This window comes from Oryctolagus cuniculus, chromosome 19 (genome assembly GCF_964237555.1).
Source record: "Oryctolagus cuniculus chromosome 19, mOryCun1.1, whole genome shotgun sequence".
In the NCBI taxonomy this organism is placed as follows: Eukaryota; Metazoa; Chordata; class Mammalia; order Lagomorpha; family Leporidae; genus Oryctolagus; species Oryctolagus cuniculus.
Genome location: NC_091450.1, coordinates 24161095 through 24178679, shown reverse-complemented (window position 1 = coordinate 24178679; position 17585 = coordinate 24161095). Strand labels below are relative to the sequence as shown.

Here is a 17585-nt window from a genome sequence, read left to right as displayed (position 1 = left end):
AAGCCCCCCACCACAGTCCTTGGTCCTAAGTTCTGCCCATATACAGAGGTGCAGGCTCAGGGAGAGGCCCGTGACAGAACACTGGACACAACCTAAGTGTCCACCAGCAGGGGACTACCTAAATACATGCGGGCATCTTGTCTCCTGAAAGAATGAAATGTATCTTCCAAAGTCGCTACAGGAAGACAACCAGCAAAACAAAGGGGGCCTCGCTGGAATTATATGTTTCACAAAGAGTTACATATGCAATAAATATGTATACACACACACACCATTTTGACACTTTTCCCATCTTTTTCCATAAAAAACAATCAACTTTTTTCTAAAAACGAGGTCAAAGGTAGCAGGCCCACTCAGTGTTCCCCTGGATACCCTCTGGTACTATTTTTAATTAATTAATTAATTTTGAAAGGTAGAGACAGAGCTCTTCCTTTGCTTCACTCCCCAAATGCCCACAACAACTGGGGCTGGGCTTGACTGCAGCAGGAAGGGCCACCCCGTCCCGGTGTCCCACATGGGTGGCAGGGTCCCTAGTGCGTGGGCCACCATGCTGCCTCCCATGGTGAGTTATCGGTAGGAAGCTGGAGTCAGGTGCTGGTGCTGGGAATTGAACCCAGGCACGGAGCTAAGGGATGTGTGTGTCCCACACGGCGTCTTAGGCACTGGGCCAAACACCCACCCTGGCTTTGGGTTTTCAAACCACGAGCATGGTAGTGGCTCCCTAGGGAAGCCTTCTCGGGCTCACCCTCCAGAGCTGCACACGGAGGCCCCGCCGGGCACTACCACCACCCTGGGGGAGCCTTCATGGGGCCCGCTGTCACCCAGGGCCACCATTTTGGCGTCACGTGTCTGTTAAGTTAAGATTAAGGACGCTCTGAGAACATGGCAGCTGCACGTGCAGCCTCGGGTAGGACATGAGAACATGATTTATTCCTGCGATTAAGCATGTTCCCTCTCATCTGGTCCCGGAGAATTTATACAGCCGTAATCTTCTCCATCGCTAATGCTCTTCATTATCTTTTCCTAATTAATTGAGGTATGTAAATTCATTGATCTAAAACCTTTGCAGGCATAAACATTACTCACGAAGTGATCCGGCGCCACACTGTTAGCAGATCAGGCTTAATCAGATTCTACCGGTTTTTAAATTATACATGTTATTAGACAAGATTCATTTAATTTTGCATCTAACAGCTACCACTTATTATATTGGCTTCTCCCAGACATTTTATAGCAACTCACTGTCAAATCCGTACTTCACCAACTTGGTAAGCACACAATCAAGTTTTTTTTTTTTTTTTTTTTAAAAAAAACAATGTTAAATAGTTTTTTTTTAATTTAGTTTTCTGAAACGGATACATACACACAGTGGTGGTGGTGGGTGGGGGAGTGTGCTGTCTCCTATCCATTGGTTCACTCCCTAAAAACCTATAACAGCCAGGGGAGGCCTGGTCAAAACCTCAATCCAGGTCTCCTACATGGATGCAGGGACCCAAGTAGCAGAGCCATCCCGCCAGCCTCCCAGGATCAGCATCAGCAGGAAACTAGTTTTGGGAGCAGAGCCGGGACTCGAACCCAGGCAGTCTGATACGGAATGTTGGTGTCCCACGGGGCGTCTTAACCGCTGGACAAATTCCTGCTCCAATGAAACAGGTCTACATATGTGACGTAACAAGGGGCTCTGGTTTGATATGCAGTGTGCTTTAAAGTGGAAAGAAAAAAGAAAAAAGTTAAGATTAAGGAAGCTGTATTAACCAAGTGAAATGTCTGAAGTTGCTACTTTTTAGATCAATACAAAATCTTTTCACGGGAGTATTTATGGCTTATGACAGCAGTATTTCACCTGAATCCTACATAAAGAAAGAGGTAGCAAAAAAATTTAATGGTGAAATTTTTTATCCAAACCTGTACTGAACAGAACCTACCAGGGTTTTCCAATAAAGTACTTGGGACCTGGGGGGGGGACTAATACAGAATTTGAATCATGCAAGTGAGTTTCTAAATCCCGGGAACTACAGAATACCTGTGCTCAGCACTGTGGCACTGAAATGCTCCGTTTCCTAAGCTCTCATTATTTTTTTCCATTTTCCATTCTGATCCCTTGACCAATCACCTGATCACTGAACCCCTTTGGGATCACGCTCCTGTTTAGTCTTTCATTTAGTCGCAGAAAATAGGCCCACCCAGGAGGTGAAATGTTCTAATTTGGGGAAACGAGTGTTTAAAGCAGGAATAATCAGTAAAGGGAAGATGGAAAAATTCCATCGTTGGTCAAAAGCTATAGAGACACCAGTTTTGCCTGCACCACGTCGAGCGGCCAGGGAGGGGGCTCTGCAAGCTTCCGTGGCATCTGTCTGGTAGCTCCAGGAAACCCCGAGGAACAGAGAGGATGGAGGGGCTCCAGGGCTGCTCTGCTGGGCCGGGCGGGCCCTGAGCACTGTCTATAGGCCCGGAAGTCATGGTCTGCTGCAGGGGAGAGCGTCCCCAGGGAAGCCGAAGACAGGCGCACTCACATCACAACCCCCGTTTCTCCTCGGCTCCTTCTTGGGAGTCTTGGAGCCGTTACCAGTCAGGCTCTCCAGAGAACCAACAGACCACAGGCAGACATGTAAGGGGAGGTGTATCATGGGATTCACCTGACTATGGAGGCCCAGTCCCCGACCTGCCCTCTGTACCCTGCAGACCCGGGGAAGCTGGAGCCTGAAACCCGAGGTGGAGGGAGGGACAGACGCCCCAGCTGGAACAGGAGGCAAAGCCTCCCCTCCTCCACTCCTGGTTCTCGTCAGGTCCTCAGCAGAGCCGTGATGCCCCACACTGCTGAGCACAGCTCTCCAGTCTCCTGCAGAACCACCTTCTCATACACGCCCGGAAACACTGCTCTGCCAGCCTTCTGGGCGCCCAAGGCCCAATCAAGTGCACACAGCACAGGAACCACCCGGGAGCTACGGCAGTGACTCGCCCTGCGTGCAGCTGCAGAAGCGTGTGTATTACCATCGCACATGAGTTCCAGAATACTCCGAAAACTGCATTTTAATGTAAGTTGTTTCCTTGGAAATCCTGTAGGTTCTATTTTATGCATTTTAAAATGTGGTCTGGGGGCTTCACCAACTTGCTGAAGGGGTCCAAGGCACAATCAGGCTAAGGCGTCCTGACTCGGAACAAAGAGCTGACACAGACAGAGCCAGTGTGGCGCCTGTGCTGCCCCGCGACATGACAGCCGCTGGCAGGGGTGGAAGGAGGACCACACCTCTAATCAGACACAACTTTTCAAGGCAGGCTCAGAATCCCCTAATTAGTAATATTAGGGAGATTAGCTCAGACCACTTTTAATCAGCCTCAACAGAAGGGAGGCATTGTCACTGATTGCTTGGCTGTTTTCACGGAGCTTATAATGGATGCGAAGCAGTGAGGGAGCCATGGGGCCTGGCTGATTGCTCTCTGGTTACTGCTCAGCACTCGGCCCGCTCACGCCGTCTGCAGAATCTACACTCCAGGGCCCGGTGATATTTCGGCGAAGCCTTCACTCTCTTGCACACACTTAACGCCCCCTTTCCATTTCTGAATGCTAAACTGCATGGCAAATTGTCTTGAAATCTTGGCATTTCTCGCAGCCAAGAGTAGACGCTCAAAAAAAAAAAAAAAAAAGCCAACCTCAAAGCTAATTATACAGTCGAGCAAATGAATGTAAATTAACCAAGCTTCTTAAAAAAATAACAACAGAAAAAAAGCCAATCCTACTTTATTACAGATAAAAGGGTTTCTGCTCGATGGAAGCTTTCAGAGCGTCTGCAGTGTGGTCGGCAGCACCGGGTCTCAATGCTTGGGGGACACGAATGGAGGCTGTCAGGTGCACAAAGAGGCAGTCGGGAAGGGAAGGTACCCACGGGTCCTTGTCCCTGAGTGACGGCATCCAGGGGACGGCAGAGCCCAGCGGCCGGCGATCACTGAGCACAAACGCTGGAGCACAGCCCACACCTGCTGATCCACGCGGACTTCAAGCCAAAAGCAACGCTTAGCTGACTTCCCAGAGCGCGTGTGAGGGTGCTCACTGCAGCGTTCCTGAGATTAACTCCAACCTGGAGGTATGCGAGGAGATTATCACTCCTGGCTATGACTAGGGGAGAGGATTAGCCAATTGTGAAATCCCCATTGACGGGACGCGTGCAGTTATTAAGAGCCTGACATAAATCTGTAGTACCACGATAGAAAGATTTTTCCAGACAGATGGAACGGGGAGAAGTAAATCGCAGAACAATTTGCACAGAATGATCTCATTTGTAGTTAAGAAAAGGGTGCTCACATCCGTGCACACTTCTAACTACGGCGGCTCCGAGGAGAGGGCTCATGGGGGATGGCACTCATGGTGTATCCTAAATCCCGAAGGGAACCTACTCACATACTACTTGTATAATTTTTAAGATTTAAAAAAATAATAAGACAGATCCATAGCTACTCTAGTTTGATTTATGTAAGAGATCAGAATGCCAAAAAAAAAAAAAATTGCCTGCCTCTACATTTCCTGGTGCAGCAAACTTGTGTCTGCTTTTTTGACTGATGCAAAGCCCTTTAGCATAGTACTGGACACAAAGGAGACACTCCATAAAGATATCTGTACTAGGTGTCTACCATGCGCTGGTGACTTGCTAAGGATCATGGGAAACACAAATACAGGTGGTTTACCTGAACTCACCCACTAAACACCTTATCCATGCCCACCAGTGTTAAGCCACAAATGAAAATACACACACACACACACACACACACTTGCATACACAGCATATACACGAACACTCTCCACCACACACGCACACACCACACTCCCCCTGGGAACTCAGAACCAAGCTTGGGGAAGAGGTTGGAGGGATGAGATAAGGCCCTTTCCTGGCCAGAGCCTTAATCCTGGCTGTGATTGCAGCAGTATGTTTCTGAGGTTTTGCTAATCACAGAATGTCACATTGTCAGAATAAGGTCTGTGGGTAGGTGCCTGCCCAGTAGGACGGTAAGAACCACCTGCAGGCCCCACACCAGAGCACTCCCGCTCTACCCCACGGAACCACAAACCTTGCTGTGGGGAAGGAGTCTTGAAGGCCCCTGGCCACTGCTGCTCTCACTGGGACCTCGGCCAGCCCTTTGCTTCTAACAGGAGGTGAAGGTCACCACCAACAGGAAACAGGACCTTTCGGGGCTCACTTGGGCCTTTTTCCAGATGGAAAACACACTTCCATTTATTAGTGCTTCTCATTTACATTCCAGCATCTTCCATATTCTGTCTTTTTAAGTGTTTTGTTAGCAGGGCTGGGCCAGGACAAAGCCAGGAATCAGGAGCTCCACCCAGGTCTCCCGTGTGGGTGGACGGACCCAAGTGCCTGAGCCATCACCTGCAGCCTCCTAGGGAGCAGATGAGCAGGGAACTGGGTCAGACACAGAGCGGGCAGGAACTTGAACCAGGCATTCCAATACAGGACATGGGTATCCCAAGAGGCAGAGTAACACAGTGTGCCACAGTGCCCACCCCACCACCATTCCTTTCCTATTATTTTTTTTTTAAGATTTATTTGTTTATTTGAAAGGCAGAGTTACAGAGAGGCAAAGAGAGAGAGAGAGAGAGAGAGAGAGAGAGAGAGAGAGAGAGGTCTTCCATCCACTGGTTCACTCCCCAAATGCCTGCAATGGCTGGAGCTGAGCCGATTCAAAGCCAGGAGCCAGGAGCTTCTTCCAAGTCTCCTATGTAGGTGCAGAGGCCCAAGGACTTGGGCCATTTTGCTACTGCTTCCCCAGGCCATAGCAGAGAGCTGGATCAGAAGTGGAGTAGCTGGGATTCAAACTGGCGCCCATATGGGATGCTGGCACTGCAGGCAGCAGCTTCATCTGCTACCGCACAGTGCCAGCCCCACATCTCCCATTCTTTTTTTTTTTTTTTTTTTTTTTTTTTTTTTTTTTGACAGGTAGAGTTATAGACAGTGAGAGAGAGAGACAGAAAGGTCTTCCTTCCGTTGGTTCACTCCCCAAATGGCCGCTACAGCTGCAGCAATGCCAATCCGAAGCCAGGAGCCAGGTGCTTCTTTCTGGTCTCCCATGCGGGTGCAGGGGGCCAAGCACTTGGGCCATCCTCCACTGCCTTCCTGGGCCACAGCAGAGAGCTGGACTGCAAGAAGAACAGCAACCAGGACTAGAACTGGCGCCCATATGGGATGCTGGTGCCGCAGACGGAGGATTAACCTAGTGAGCCACGGCGCCGGCCCCACATCTCCCATTCGTAACCACCCATCAGTTCTCTTTCCTCTCCTGTCTTTTGGAGCTGTAGCTACAGAATCCCAGGCCTTCCCTACATTAAGGTAGGGAAGTCACCAGGAAGGAAGTCCTTAGCAAGTCACCAGCGCATAGTAGGCACCCAGGAGAGATATATGAATCAAGCATCCCCTCTGTGTCAAGTACTATGCTAAAGGCCTGTGCATCAATGACCAAAGCAGACCCAAGTTTGCTGCACTGGGAAATAAGGGATCTGGAAATGTGGAGACAGGCAATTACTTTTTTTTTTTTTTTGCGTTCTGATCTCTTAGACTAAGCAAACTAGGGTAGATATGTAGATATGGATCTGTCTTATTATTTCATTAAATCTTAAAAATTATACAAGTAATGTGTGAGTAGGTTCTCATCAGGATTGAAAATCTAAATCACCCACTGAAGTGTATTAGTCTGCCTTTATCTGTAGCAAACATCACCTCCGTGTATGCACCGTTTCCCGCAATTTGTCAGAAGCATTTCAGAGTCCAATTCTATTTCCAAGTGGAGACACTTTGCTCCCTGGAGGAATGGTCCCCGTGGTTCAACCACGAGACGTCTGGGACCATGTTAACTTTGCAGCTACACTGTGGTTCCCGTGCAATGCACGTGTACACGTGAACGTGGGGAGTTGCATTCCGTGAGAACGCGGGGGAAGCCTCTGCTTGCCATGAAGAAAGCTTCCTTCCACTACACATCCCCAGGCAGCAATGCTGTAGAGCCCTAGGTTTAATGCACAGCCATCTGGGCCACAGCTCCTGCGAAACGTGGAGATCCTCAAACTTGAGAATGCTAGTATGCAGCACACAGCACAATTACACAACACCTGGAGTGAGGCCACAGCTGCACCCTGCAATGGCATCCAGCGGTATTTCCCTAGCAGAACAAACAAATATTCTCACTAAACAGGATTCATAAAGATCATAAACAGCCTTGTGTCAGCTCATGGCAACTGTGCTGCCAGCCAAGTCCGTTTCAGACTTAAGCAAAACAAACAAACAAACCAAAAAACCCTTTGTTTTCAGAGCTTCCTGAATTGTGGGATGGCAGGGAAGGGACACACGTACATGACCCAAATCCACGAACCACGTCTGGCGCTCCTGAGGCGCCCTGCACATATTCTGCCTACTGTTTCCCAGACCTTAGATTCCATACGATTCCCCGGGGATCTGGTTAAACTGCTGCCTCTGATTCGCCAGCTCTGGGTGGGGTGAAGATCCTGCACTTTCGCAGGCTCTGCAGCTGATCCGGTGCCCCACTCTGGGGGAGCGAGGCTACAGTAGGATGTGTGCGAGGTCTGAACACAGATGAACTTGAGCCAACCCCCTGCTGGCTGAGTAGCACTGGGGGAAGAGCTTCACTGCTCCCGTCCAGTTTCCCACCACCAAAACGGAAGTAGGAATGACACCTCGTTTGCAAGAACCACAAGGAGTAGGCAGACTGGCAGCACAGGACCCTGAATTCCATCCCATGGCAGCTGCGGTCAGCCAAATAATGGCCCCCACCTGCCACCCCCACACACTGAAGACAGCCACATCTAAATTCCCAAAAATTACGGACCGGTCGTCTTCCATGGCAGGACAGGAGCCTGCAATGTGATTAAGTGAAGGATCTGACATGGCAAGATTGTCCTGGGTAAGCCCAGGGTCATCACAAGGGTCATTATCAGAGTAACACAGAGAACGGCAGAGGATGGAGCAGTGGCCAGAGCGGGGAGAGAAGATGCCGGGCTGCTGGCTTTGAAAATGTGGGAAGTGGCCACCAGTCAAGATACGAAGCAGCCTCTAGAAGCTGAAGGAACGTGGTCCTCCAGACCCAGGCTGGACTTCTGATCTCCAGCACTGGGGAGCGCAAGTGTGTGCTGCTGTCAGGAGTGTAGAGCAGCAACAGGAAACTAACCCCCCCCCCCCCATAAACCGGGCTAACCCAGGGCCTCCCTTTACAGAGGAGAGGAGCTCCTGAAGTCCCTGCGGGAGGTCAGCACACAAAGAACTCTTCCAGGAAACTTCCTGTCAAGGGAAGAACTCATGCTGAATCGTCTGTTTGGTTTGGTTACGGAAAATTTTAAAAATTTGTTGATTTATTTGAAAGGCAGAGTGATAAGAGAGAGGTACACACACACACATATACACACAGATCTTCCATCTGCTAGTTTATTCCCCAAATGGCCAAAATGGCTGGGCTTGGCCAAAGCCAGGAGCCAGGAATTCCATCTGGTTCTCCCACGTGGGTGGCAGGGCCCCAAGTATTTGGGCCATCGTCTGCTGCTTTCCCAGGAAGCTGGATTGGAAGTGGGCAGCCAGGAGGGACTCCAATCAGTGCTCTGATATGGGATGCTGGCAGTGTAAGCAGCTTAACCTGCTGAACCACGATACTGGCCCCACGGCTACAGCAATTTTCCCTGAAGGGGGATGGACACGTGTGTGTTAGTGACAAACTGTTCCAAGCTCCGAGGAATCTCTTGCATTCTCCACTGTAGCAGCACATCCCGATCTGTCAGCCCCTCATCTGAACTTCGGAATCTAACAAGACACTATCATCAACACCAGTAACACCCACAAAAATTACCCTGGGATTAAGAGTGCAGGACTGAAGATCAGTGGTCTCAGTATCTGTCTGTGTTTTCATTGGCTACTTGTCATGTGCCCTGTGCCACAGAGAGGGTTTACAAAATAATAAAATACCAAGATTGGTATGGCACTGTGGCACAGGGGGCTAAGCTGCCATGAGCGATGCCAGCACCCCCTATCAGAGCACTGGTTCGAAACCTGGCTACTCCACTTCTGACCCAGCTCCCTGCTAATGTGCCTAGGAAGGTAGTGGATGACGCCCCAATTACATGAGCCCCTGCCAACCACCTGGGAGGCCTGGAAAGAGTTCCAGGATCCTGGCTTCAGACTGGTCAGCCCTGGCCATTGCAGCCATTTGGAGAGTGAACCAGCAGATAGGAGATCTCATTTACTCTCTGTCTCGCCCTCTCTCCGTACTCTGGCTTTCAAGTAAATAAAATAAGTTAAAAAAAAAATTAGGATAGCCAAAATACCAAGAAAACAAAAACGATAATACAAAGATAACAGAATGAAAACCTGTGTTTCTTTCTTTCATTCTTTTTTTTTTTTTTTTTTTTTTTGGACAGGCAGAGTAGACAGTGAGAGAGAGAGAGAGAAAGGTCTTCCTTTACCGTTGGTTCACCCTCCAATGGCCGCTGCGGCCGGCGCACCGTGCTGATCCGAAGCCAGGAGCCAGGTGCTTCTCCTGGTCTCCCATGCGGGTGCAGGGCCCAAGGACCTGGGCCATCCTCCACTGCCCTCCCAGACCACAGCAGAGAACTGGCCTGGAAGAGAGGCAACCGGGACAGAATCTGGCACCCCGACTGGGAATAGAACCCGGGGTGCCAGTGCTGCAGGCGGAGGATTAGCCTAGTGAGCCGCAGAGCTGGCCAACAGCTTGCATTTCTTAAGCGTGTCCCTGTGGCCCTGGTACCCGTGACTCTTCCTAGTATCCACAACTCTGCATTTCCCTCACCAGCCTCTAAGCTCCACAGATACTCTCCCACCTCCTTGTCCACACCCACAGCATCTAGCGCTGTAACTGGCACTTAATTTGCACCCAATGAGCATGTGTGCACGAACAAATATTATGATGAATATTTATAATGGGAAAGTGTCATCTGATCACTTTCATTTAAAAAAGCATTACTCTGAAGGCTGTTTTCTTCTATGTTGAACTTAAATCTACTTGGCCCAAGATACTATTTATGACAGAATTAGAGGCATGCTTTCTGATTTTGTTTGCCTATTAATATGTGCATTTGATAATTAACAATGTGCTAAGCACTCAAAAGCAAATAATTACTTTTCTGGTGTCTGCGTATGAGCTAAATGAGAGGGAAGCCACTTACTGCATATTAAAACATGGTAACCAGTTTTCAGAGTTCTGTTCCGACTCGGGCCACAGTATCCATCACAGTTACAGTCTCTCCCTGGCTCAGTTCCAACCCCACTGGACAGTCCAGACCCTCAGAAGAGAGGATGACTCTGCTCCAGTCACACTGCATAGAAAATATACATTCAGGAGTTTGCCAGCTCACACTTGCAAGGTCTGCTGACCAACTGGCGGGACCGAGCATCAAAATGGTATCTTTTAATTCACTTATGTTCAGTATGTTTTATTTCAGAAGCAGTGTAATCACACGGAAGGCTTTTTTTAAGCCTGATTTTGAAATATGGCTGAATGCATTAACATAATTCAGAACAAGTCGGTAAACATCTTACAAGAACATGTTATATAATTCTAGTGAGCTCTGTGATACCCTGTTTCCAAAGAAAAGAAACCACTGGACAGAAAGATGATAAATTTGGAATCTTATTTGCAAGTGGCCAATGAGAGCCCAGATTACTGTGTGGTCCAGAGTGAGAGCTCTGGCCAGTATGCAGACCGGACGATGGGATCCCAGAGAAACCGGCCAATGGCCAAGCAGACTTTCTGGTAGCAGCTTCATTGGCTGGCCAGGGACCTGCGTGGTGGCTGGAGTCCCAGCTGCTCTCCCTCCAACCCAGCACCCTGCTAATGTGCCTGGGAAGGCAGCACAAGATGACCTAAGTACTTAGGTCCAAGCCACCCATATGGGAGACCAGGATGGAATTCCAGGCTCCGGGCTTTGACCTGGGCCAGCCTGGCTGTTGCGGCCATTTGGGGCGTGAGTCAATGCATGGAAGATCTCTCTGTCTTTCCCATTCTGTCACTCTGCCTTTCAAACAAACAAATAAATAAAACCCATTAAAAAAGAAAACCCAGTGCCAAGACAGGAGCATGAGCATGGAGGACGTCACTGGGTGCTGCAGGTGCAGTCCACAAACAGCACAGGCCCTTGGTGCGGGGTAAACGGAGACTGGGGCGTGGGGGCAGTCTGGGGGCCTCCCTCACTCTTACGCTCCACGGGCTGCAGAGAGAGCAGTTCTGGGCTGCCCTTTTCCTGTTCTCACATCTCCATTCTGGGTTTTATTCTGGATAAACAGGCTGCCAGACAAGCCAGCCCGGTGGGGAGGAATCCACCCATGCAGGCTGCCTGCAGAGCGCTGCGGCTTCTAACAGAGTTGGAAATCACAGCAAGACTCGAGTCCTAGCGTACACAGGTGAAGCCAGACGCAAGCGAACACCCCGGGCCGGGTTTTCTGCAATGGTCCTGAGCTCACCTCTCGTCCACTATGCAGAGAGAGACACAGGCAGGAGCTGGCTCTGCCGCCCTGACAGGCAGGTGCACCTCCCACTGGCTGATTCTTGCTCATGGGGGAGAGGGAAGGAAGAGAGTTCAGAAAGCGTCTGGTATCTTCACATTCCCTGCACGTCTTCAGGTCACCTGCTTGCAGGGGAGCGGACTTGGAGAGCCACAGGAGGGTTGGGCTAAGACTCTGCACTGACAAGCATAGGTGTTCTCTCTCTCTTGTTTTCCGTAAGAAGGGAACAGAGTGGGAGTCTTGGGAGCCACTACCTAGGGGGAGCCTGCCTGCAAATGAAGTCACACAGAGCCCAGGGACAGAGAAATCAAACTCTGAGGACAACTTCTGATCCCCTGGATCCAGCTGTGCCTGAATCCCAGATCACCCCTGGACTTAAAAAAAAAAAAAAACAAAAAAAACAACTTAATCTAAGTTGGATTTCTTGATTGCAACTGAAAAAGCACCAACAAATGAGGGAGCAAAGAAAAGTGTAAGACGAGGGGAGAGGAGAGAGGACTGCATTTAAGGATGTGGTATCTGGAAATGGTTCAAGTTCAAGTTCATCCCTGCAAGTGCAGAAAGGTGAACCGGGTTGGGGGGGTGGAGGGGGTTCCATTTTTCATACTGAGCTCGGCTCATCAGAACTGAGGCTCTGCCTAATTACTGTGATTAATCTTGCCAAATTCTAAATATAAAACGAGCGTGCGTTCGCTGCTGCTCAGTGATCCTGCAGCCGTCACGGAGGGAAGCAGTGAGCTGTTACCAAACAGAGACATCTTGGGGGGACCATCATTTCCTTCTTCCCTGCTGAGACCCGGGCCCCAGGGGCTCAAGGAGACGAGAAGGTCGCAGGCGGCGACCCCAGGCTTACCCGGCATGGCATGGACGAGGTCTCCGCACAGCACAAAGAACTTGGGCTTGGGGTCCAGCCTGTTGATGGCCTGGACAGCTTGCTCAGTGAGACGGAGCTCCTGTCCCCACTCGTCACCGCCGCTGTCACAGTTCCCGGTGGACCAGGCCTTCATCAGCCCAAACTGCGGGTCTGCACCTTGCAGGAAGTAGAACGGGCCTTGCCATTCCTTTTCTTTCTCTTTAAAAAAAAAATGGGGGGAAGGGGTGAGGAAAATATTACAGAAATCTGTCAGGGAAATGCATCCAGGTTACCAAGCAAGCGGATACAATATTTTTCTTAAATTAAGTAGGTCATTTTAATAAGCTGCTGCTCAAACATACCCATTGGCCTGTCCCCGTCTGGCGGATTTTGATTTATACTAATTATGCCTGGGACCTGGTGATTCCCAGAGGCCAGGAGGAAACACGTGGGCCGCGGCAGGCCCAAAACCCAGCTGCTAGCTTCAAAGCGAGAAGGCCAACGAGAAGCGCGGAGCCGAAGAGGACGCCACGGTACAGAGCATGTTCATGTGCGATAGAATAGCTCTGTAATTAGAAATGAAAACACCAAGAATCGAATGCTGCCAGAAAGTCTATTTAAATGACGAGGTAAGGCGCTCACAGATCTTTCCTGCCAGGCTCAGGGGCACCATGCGCCCTGTCTCAGGGGAGGCTGCAGAATTTTAATGATGCAACTTGGCTATCTGGTGGGAAATGCGGCAAGGAGTGAGCGGACGTGGAAAAGGGAGAGAGACAGTGAGGGGAGGGGACTCCTTGGGGTCTCAGAAAGGGCTCTGGTCCCCGGAACGAACCCCACCCAGCTCGGTCTTCCTACTGGTTCTGCTGGGCTGAAGCGGCGTGAGCCCCGGCCTCTGTCCCGACCAGGGCTGGTGCCTGCAGGCTGGAAGGAACATCAGTGGGTCTCAAAGCTTCTTCTCTTGGACCACTGTCTTATGTGGCGCCTTTTCAGTGAAAACCCGAGAAACAGTCATTCTTCCTGAGTGGGATCGGGACCCTCACTGCCTGGGCAGGAAGCACAGCCCCAAGGACCTCCGACCCTCGGTCCCCTTGTTAACACCGGAGGGAACGTGGCATGGTTTTCCGAATGGTCATCCAGGGACTTGATGGCAGGGACAAGAGTGACCCCCAATCCTGAGTTTGCCTTTTGTTTTCATCATTTTTTTTAACAGACTGATGTATCGATGGCACCTCCTTTGAACGTCACGGTGATGCAGTGATTGCCAGAAAGCTCGCTGGAATCACTGCACGTCCACGTGTTTGCACCATTCGTGTGTCGCGTTTTCTAAGTGCCTGCTTTCTAAGTGCCTGCACGCACGTGACAACTGAGAGGAGGTCCCCGTCCTCCTGGGGCTTTGTTCTTATGGGGAAGAGAGAGACAAACACCAGGAAAATAGGCAGAGTAGGGACAGCAAGTCCTAGAGGCTACGCAGACGATGCTGAGTGAGGCGCTGGCCTGCGTGGGCCAGACGGCCAGGGAGGTGATATTTAAGCTGAGATCCGAGGGCACGAAGGAGCTGGCTGTGACCTTTTTAGACTCTGTGGCCACTGCCCAGCCACCCACGCCGGCTCTCCATCACCTGAGAGCACATCTCTGCTTCACTGCTTTCCCGTCTTCATTTCTGTTCTCAGAATTTTAGAAAACAAGTGAACAGACAAAGCTGCTTCACGCTTTCTAGGACCAACGGCACAGGCAACAGGAACCCACCAGTTCGCAGCCTCCGGCTCGGACTGGCAATCAGGGCACAGCCTGGGTGGGTGCTGTGGTGCAGTGGGGTACCCTGTCCCCTGGGACACTGCATGCCCCGTGGAGTGCTGGTTCCAATCCTGGCTACTCTGCTTCTCCTCTGGCTTCCTGCTCATGCACCCTCGGGGGCAGATGATGGCTCAAGTGCTTGGGCCACTGACACCCCCATGGGAGACCCGGAGGGAGTCCTTGGTGCCTGGTTTCAGCCTGGCCTAGCTCTCTCTGTTGCAGGCATTTAGGGAGTGAACCAGCACATGAAAGACATCTCCCCCCTCTCCCCATCACTATGTCTTTCATTTTAAAAAAAAGTCACAACCAACTGGAACTCAGCCTGAATGAGGTCAACAGGAGACCTCGGTGCCTGCGTCTCACTGCCAAGGACAGTGATGCGACATGACCGACGGGCTCTACGTGCATTTGACCAGATCCCCCGCCTGGAGACGCTCACATCCTGTGTGACCCCTCCCTGCATGTGGGTGGGTCTGGCAACTGCTTCTAATTGGCAGAGCACATGATGGATGTCCTTTGAGAGAAAACACTAGAAGACAAAGTTCTTGTTTTCTCTCTCTCTCAGCACCTTCTCTGGCAGAGTTGGCATGGCCCGGAGGGCTCTGCCATCAGCCCTGAGTGGACCTGGAATAGGATTTTCCCTTGTCCAGCTTTTAGGTAAGACCCCAGCCCTCAGTGATGCCATTTAAAGAAGCTTGTTTTAAATATTTGTTTGAAAGGCAGAGTCACACACACACACACACACACACACACACACACAGAGTGGTGGTCAGGATCTGCCATCCACTGGTTCACTCCTCAAGCACCTGCTACTTCTGAGGCTGGGCCACACCAAAGCCAGGAGCCAAAAACTCCACCTGGGTCTCCTGTGGGTGACAGAGATTCAAGCACCTGGGTCATCCCTCATCCCTGCCTTTCTCATCAGCAGGAACTTGGATCAGAAGCAGAGCAGCCAGGACCAGACAACCCGGCACTCTGCCTGGGCATGCAGGTGTCGCAGGCAGCAGCTTCATCGGGTGTGCTGGCACGGCCGCATCCCCTGGAGACGCCTCGGCGGAGGCTGCGCCCGCAGAACCCAGGCAGGCTGCGCCCGCACGCCCGACGCTAACCATGAGCTACAGGTCTGGGGATTCCAGGCGCTGCACTTCAGGGTGCTCAGATGCCTACGGATCAGGAAGACTTCCCAGAGAGCTGAGCGTGGTGTCAGGACAGAAACGGAGATGCCGCTTTGTGTCTGCAAGTGAATTGTTAGCAACACTCACTTACTTTACTTGAACAATGACCTTCTTACATTGATGAATGCTTTGAGCTCCCTTCCTATGTCTGAGGCCTTTGCGGGGCCTTTTTAAAGTGGGTAAATTAATCAGCACCAGATCAGGGAGGCGATGGGCGCCCCGGGGCTGCGGCGTAAGTCACCCTTCCACAGTGGAGTTAGACACAGCGCCCTGCAGCGAATGTTTCCACCGTTTCCTATGACAAATAGTCACAGTCTCAGAACGTCAATAGTCCCTGGAGGTATTAAAATAAATCTTTCATTACTTGTTTGCTTAGTCAGAACACAGACAGAAATTCAGTGTTGTTACAAGGTACAAAATACTCAGACTCGCCCTGACACAGGAGAGGTCCGCGCAGCGACACACGACCCCCACTCCCCACCTAACATGGTAGCTTGTTCACTCTGGGCCTTCCGTTCCCCAAAGCACCATCACCGAGGCTGACGGTGGGCTTTGGTCTTCATTTAAAAAAAATTCGGATTATTTATTTATTTGAAAGGCATGGTGACAGAGAGAGGGGGAGAGACAGAGAAGAGAGAACTTCCTTCCACTATTTCACCACCCAAATACTCCCAACAGCCGGGGCTGGGCCCGGCTGAAGCCAGGGGACAGGAACTCTATCTGGTCTGCCACCTGGGTGACAGGGACCAAAGTACTTGGGCCATCATCTGCTGCTGTCCCAGGTGCATCAGCAGGGGGCTGGATGGGAAGCAGAGTGGACAGGACTCAAACTGCCTGCTGTTCCAATATGGGATGCTGGTGCCACAAGCGAGGCTTAGCCTGCTGCACCACAATGCTGGCTCCTTGGTCTTAGTGTTAATCCAGGCTGGGTTAGATGAAGACATCTTGCAGAATGGGAAAAATACGTGCAAGCTGCTTATCTGATACAGGATTGACACTCAGACTATATCAGCAACTCAAAAAAACTCAACAACAAAAAACAATCAATTCAGTTAAGAAATGGGCAAAGGACCTCTGTAGAGAATTCTAAGAAATACAAATGGCCAAAAAATATACGAAAAAATGCTCAGTGTCAGTAGTTATCATGGAAATGCAAATGAGAATCACGATGAGGTATCACCTCACCCCCGTCAGAACGGCTATTATCAAAGAGACAGTAACAAATGCTGGTGAGCATGTAGAGAACGGGGAAAACCCTTAACACTGGTGGTGGGAACGCAAATTAGCGCAGCCTCTGTGAAGTGCTGAGGTTTCTTAAAAAACTAGAAATAGAGCTGGCATATGGCCCAGCAACCTCACTACTGGGTACACACCCAAGACGTGAACACAGTGTGTCAAAGAGATACCTGCACCACCATGTTTCTAGCAGCACTGTTCACAACCGCCAAACTATGGAATCAACCCAAGTGCCCATCTCAGATGAATGGATAAAGAAAATGGAATATTATTTAGCTAAGAAAAAGAATGAAATTTTATCATGTGCATCAAAATGGTTGGAACTGGAGCACACCACATTGAGGGACAGAAGCCAGGCACAGAAAGACAAATACTGCTCGTGTGTTCTCCCTTATATGTGGGAGCTAAAATTACAAAACCAAAACAAAGAAAACCAAACAAAAAGGAAACACCTGTGTATGTGAGTTTTGCAGCAGAAGCAGTGTTTGGTCGATCTTCATTTTTTATAAAGTCAGTTGGGGCCCATAGTGCTTTGTGGCGGGAGGTGGAATCTTTTGTAAATGCATACTTCTCTCCCCCTCTACATCTAGTCATAACAGTGACTCTGTCACGATACTGACATTGGATTATTTCAGCTTAGTCCAAACTGATGGTCAGAACAGGGCCTAGGCGTTAGTCGCCTGGCACCTACAAGAGGCAGGGCACATGTGGGGCGTCACGCCTTCCAGGGCCGAGCGAGTGTCTGTCCCTGGCACAGGCAGCTTCTCCTGAGACACTCCGGGGATGCCGTCCTGGCAGCTGGAGGTGTGGATAAACTGAGGCACATGCCCGAAGCACCTGACACACCGTGAGAGCACTTGGCATTACCGAGGGATCCACTTTCTTCCGTAACTACCCCAGATAAAGAGCTTAAACAAGAGACCACCCAGTTAGCCAGTAACTGCCTGACAACCCTGGTTAAGGAGCAGCTCTGCTCACCCACGGAGTGGGGGAGGGGCGGGAGGGATG

General features: G+C 50.4%; 1 protein-coding gene across 3 annotated transcripts in view; it reads right to left on the bottom strand.

The window, feature by feature from the left end:
• The window catches only part of CPPED1 (calcineurin like phosphoesterase domain containing 1), a 131982-nt gene that overhangs the window by 95128 nt on the left and 19269 nt on the right, over positions 1-17585 (bottom strand). For all 3 annotated transcript variants that reach the window (XM_017342463.3, XM_070064988.1, XM_070064989.1), the window contains exon 2: positions 12373-12591. In XM_017342463.3, coding sequence (XP_017197952.2) covers positions 12373-12591 — 219 coding nt within the window. The remainder of the gene's footprint in view (positions 1-12372; positions 12592-17585) is intronic.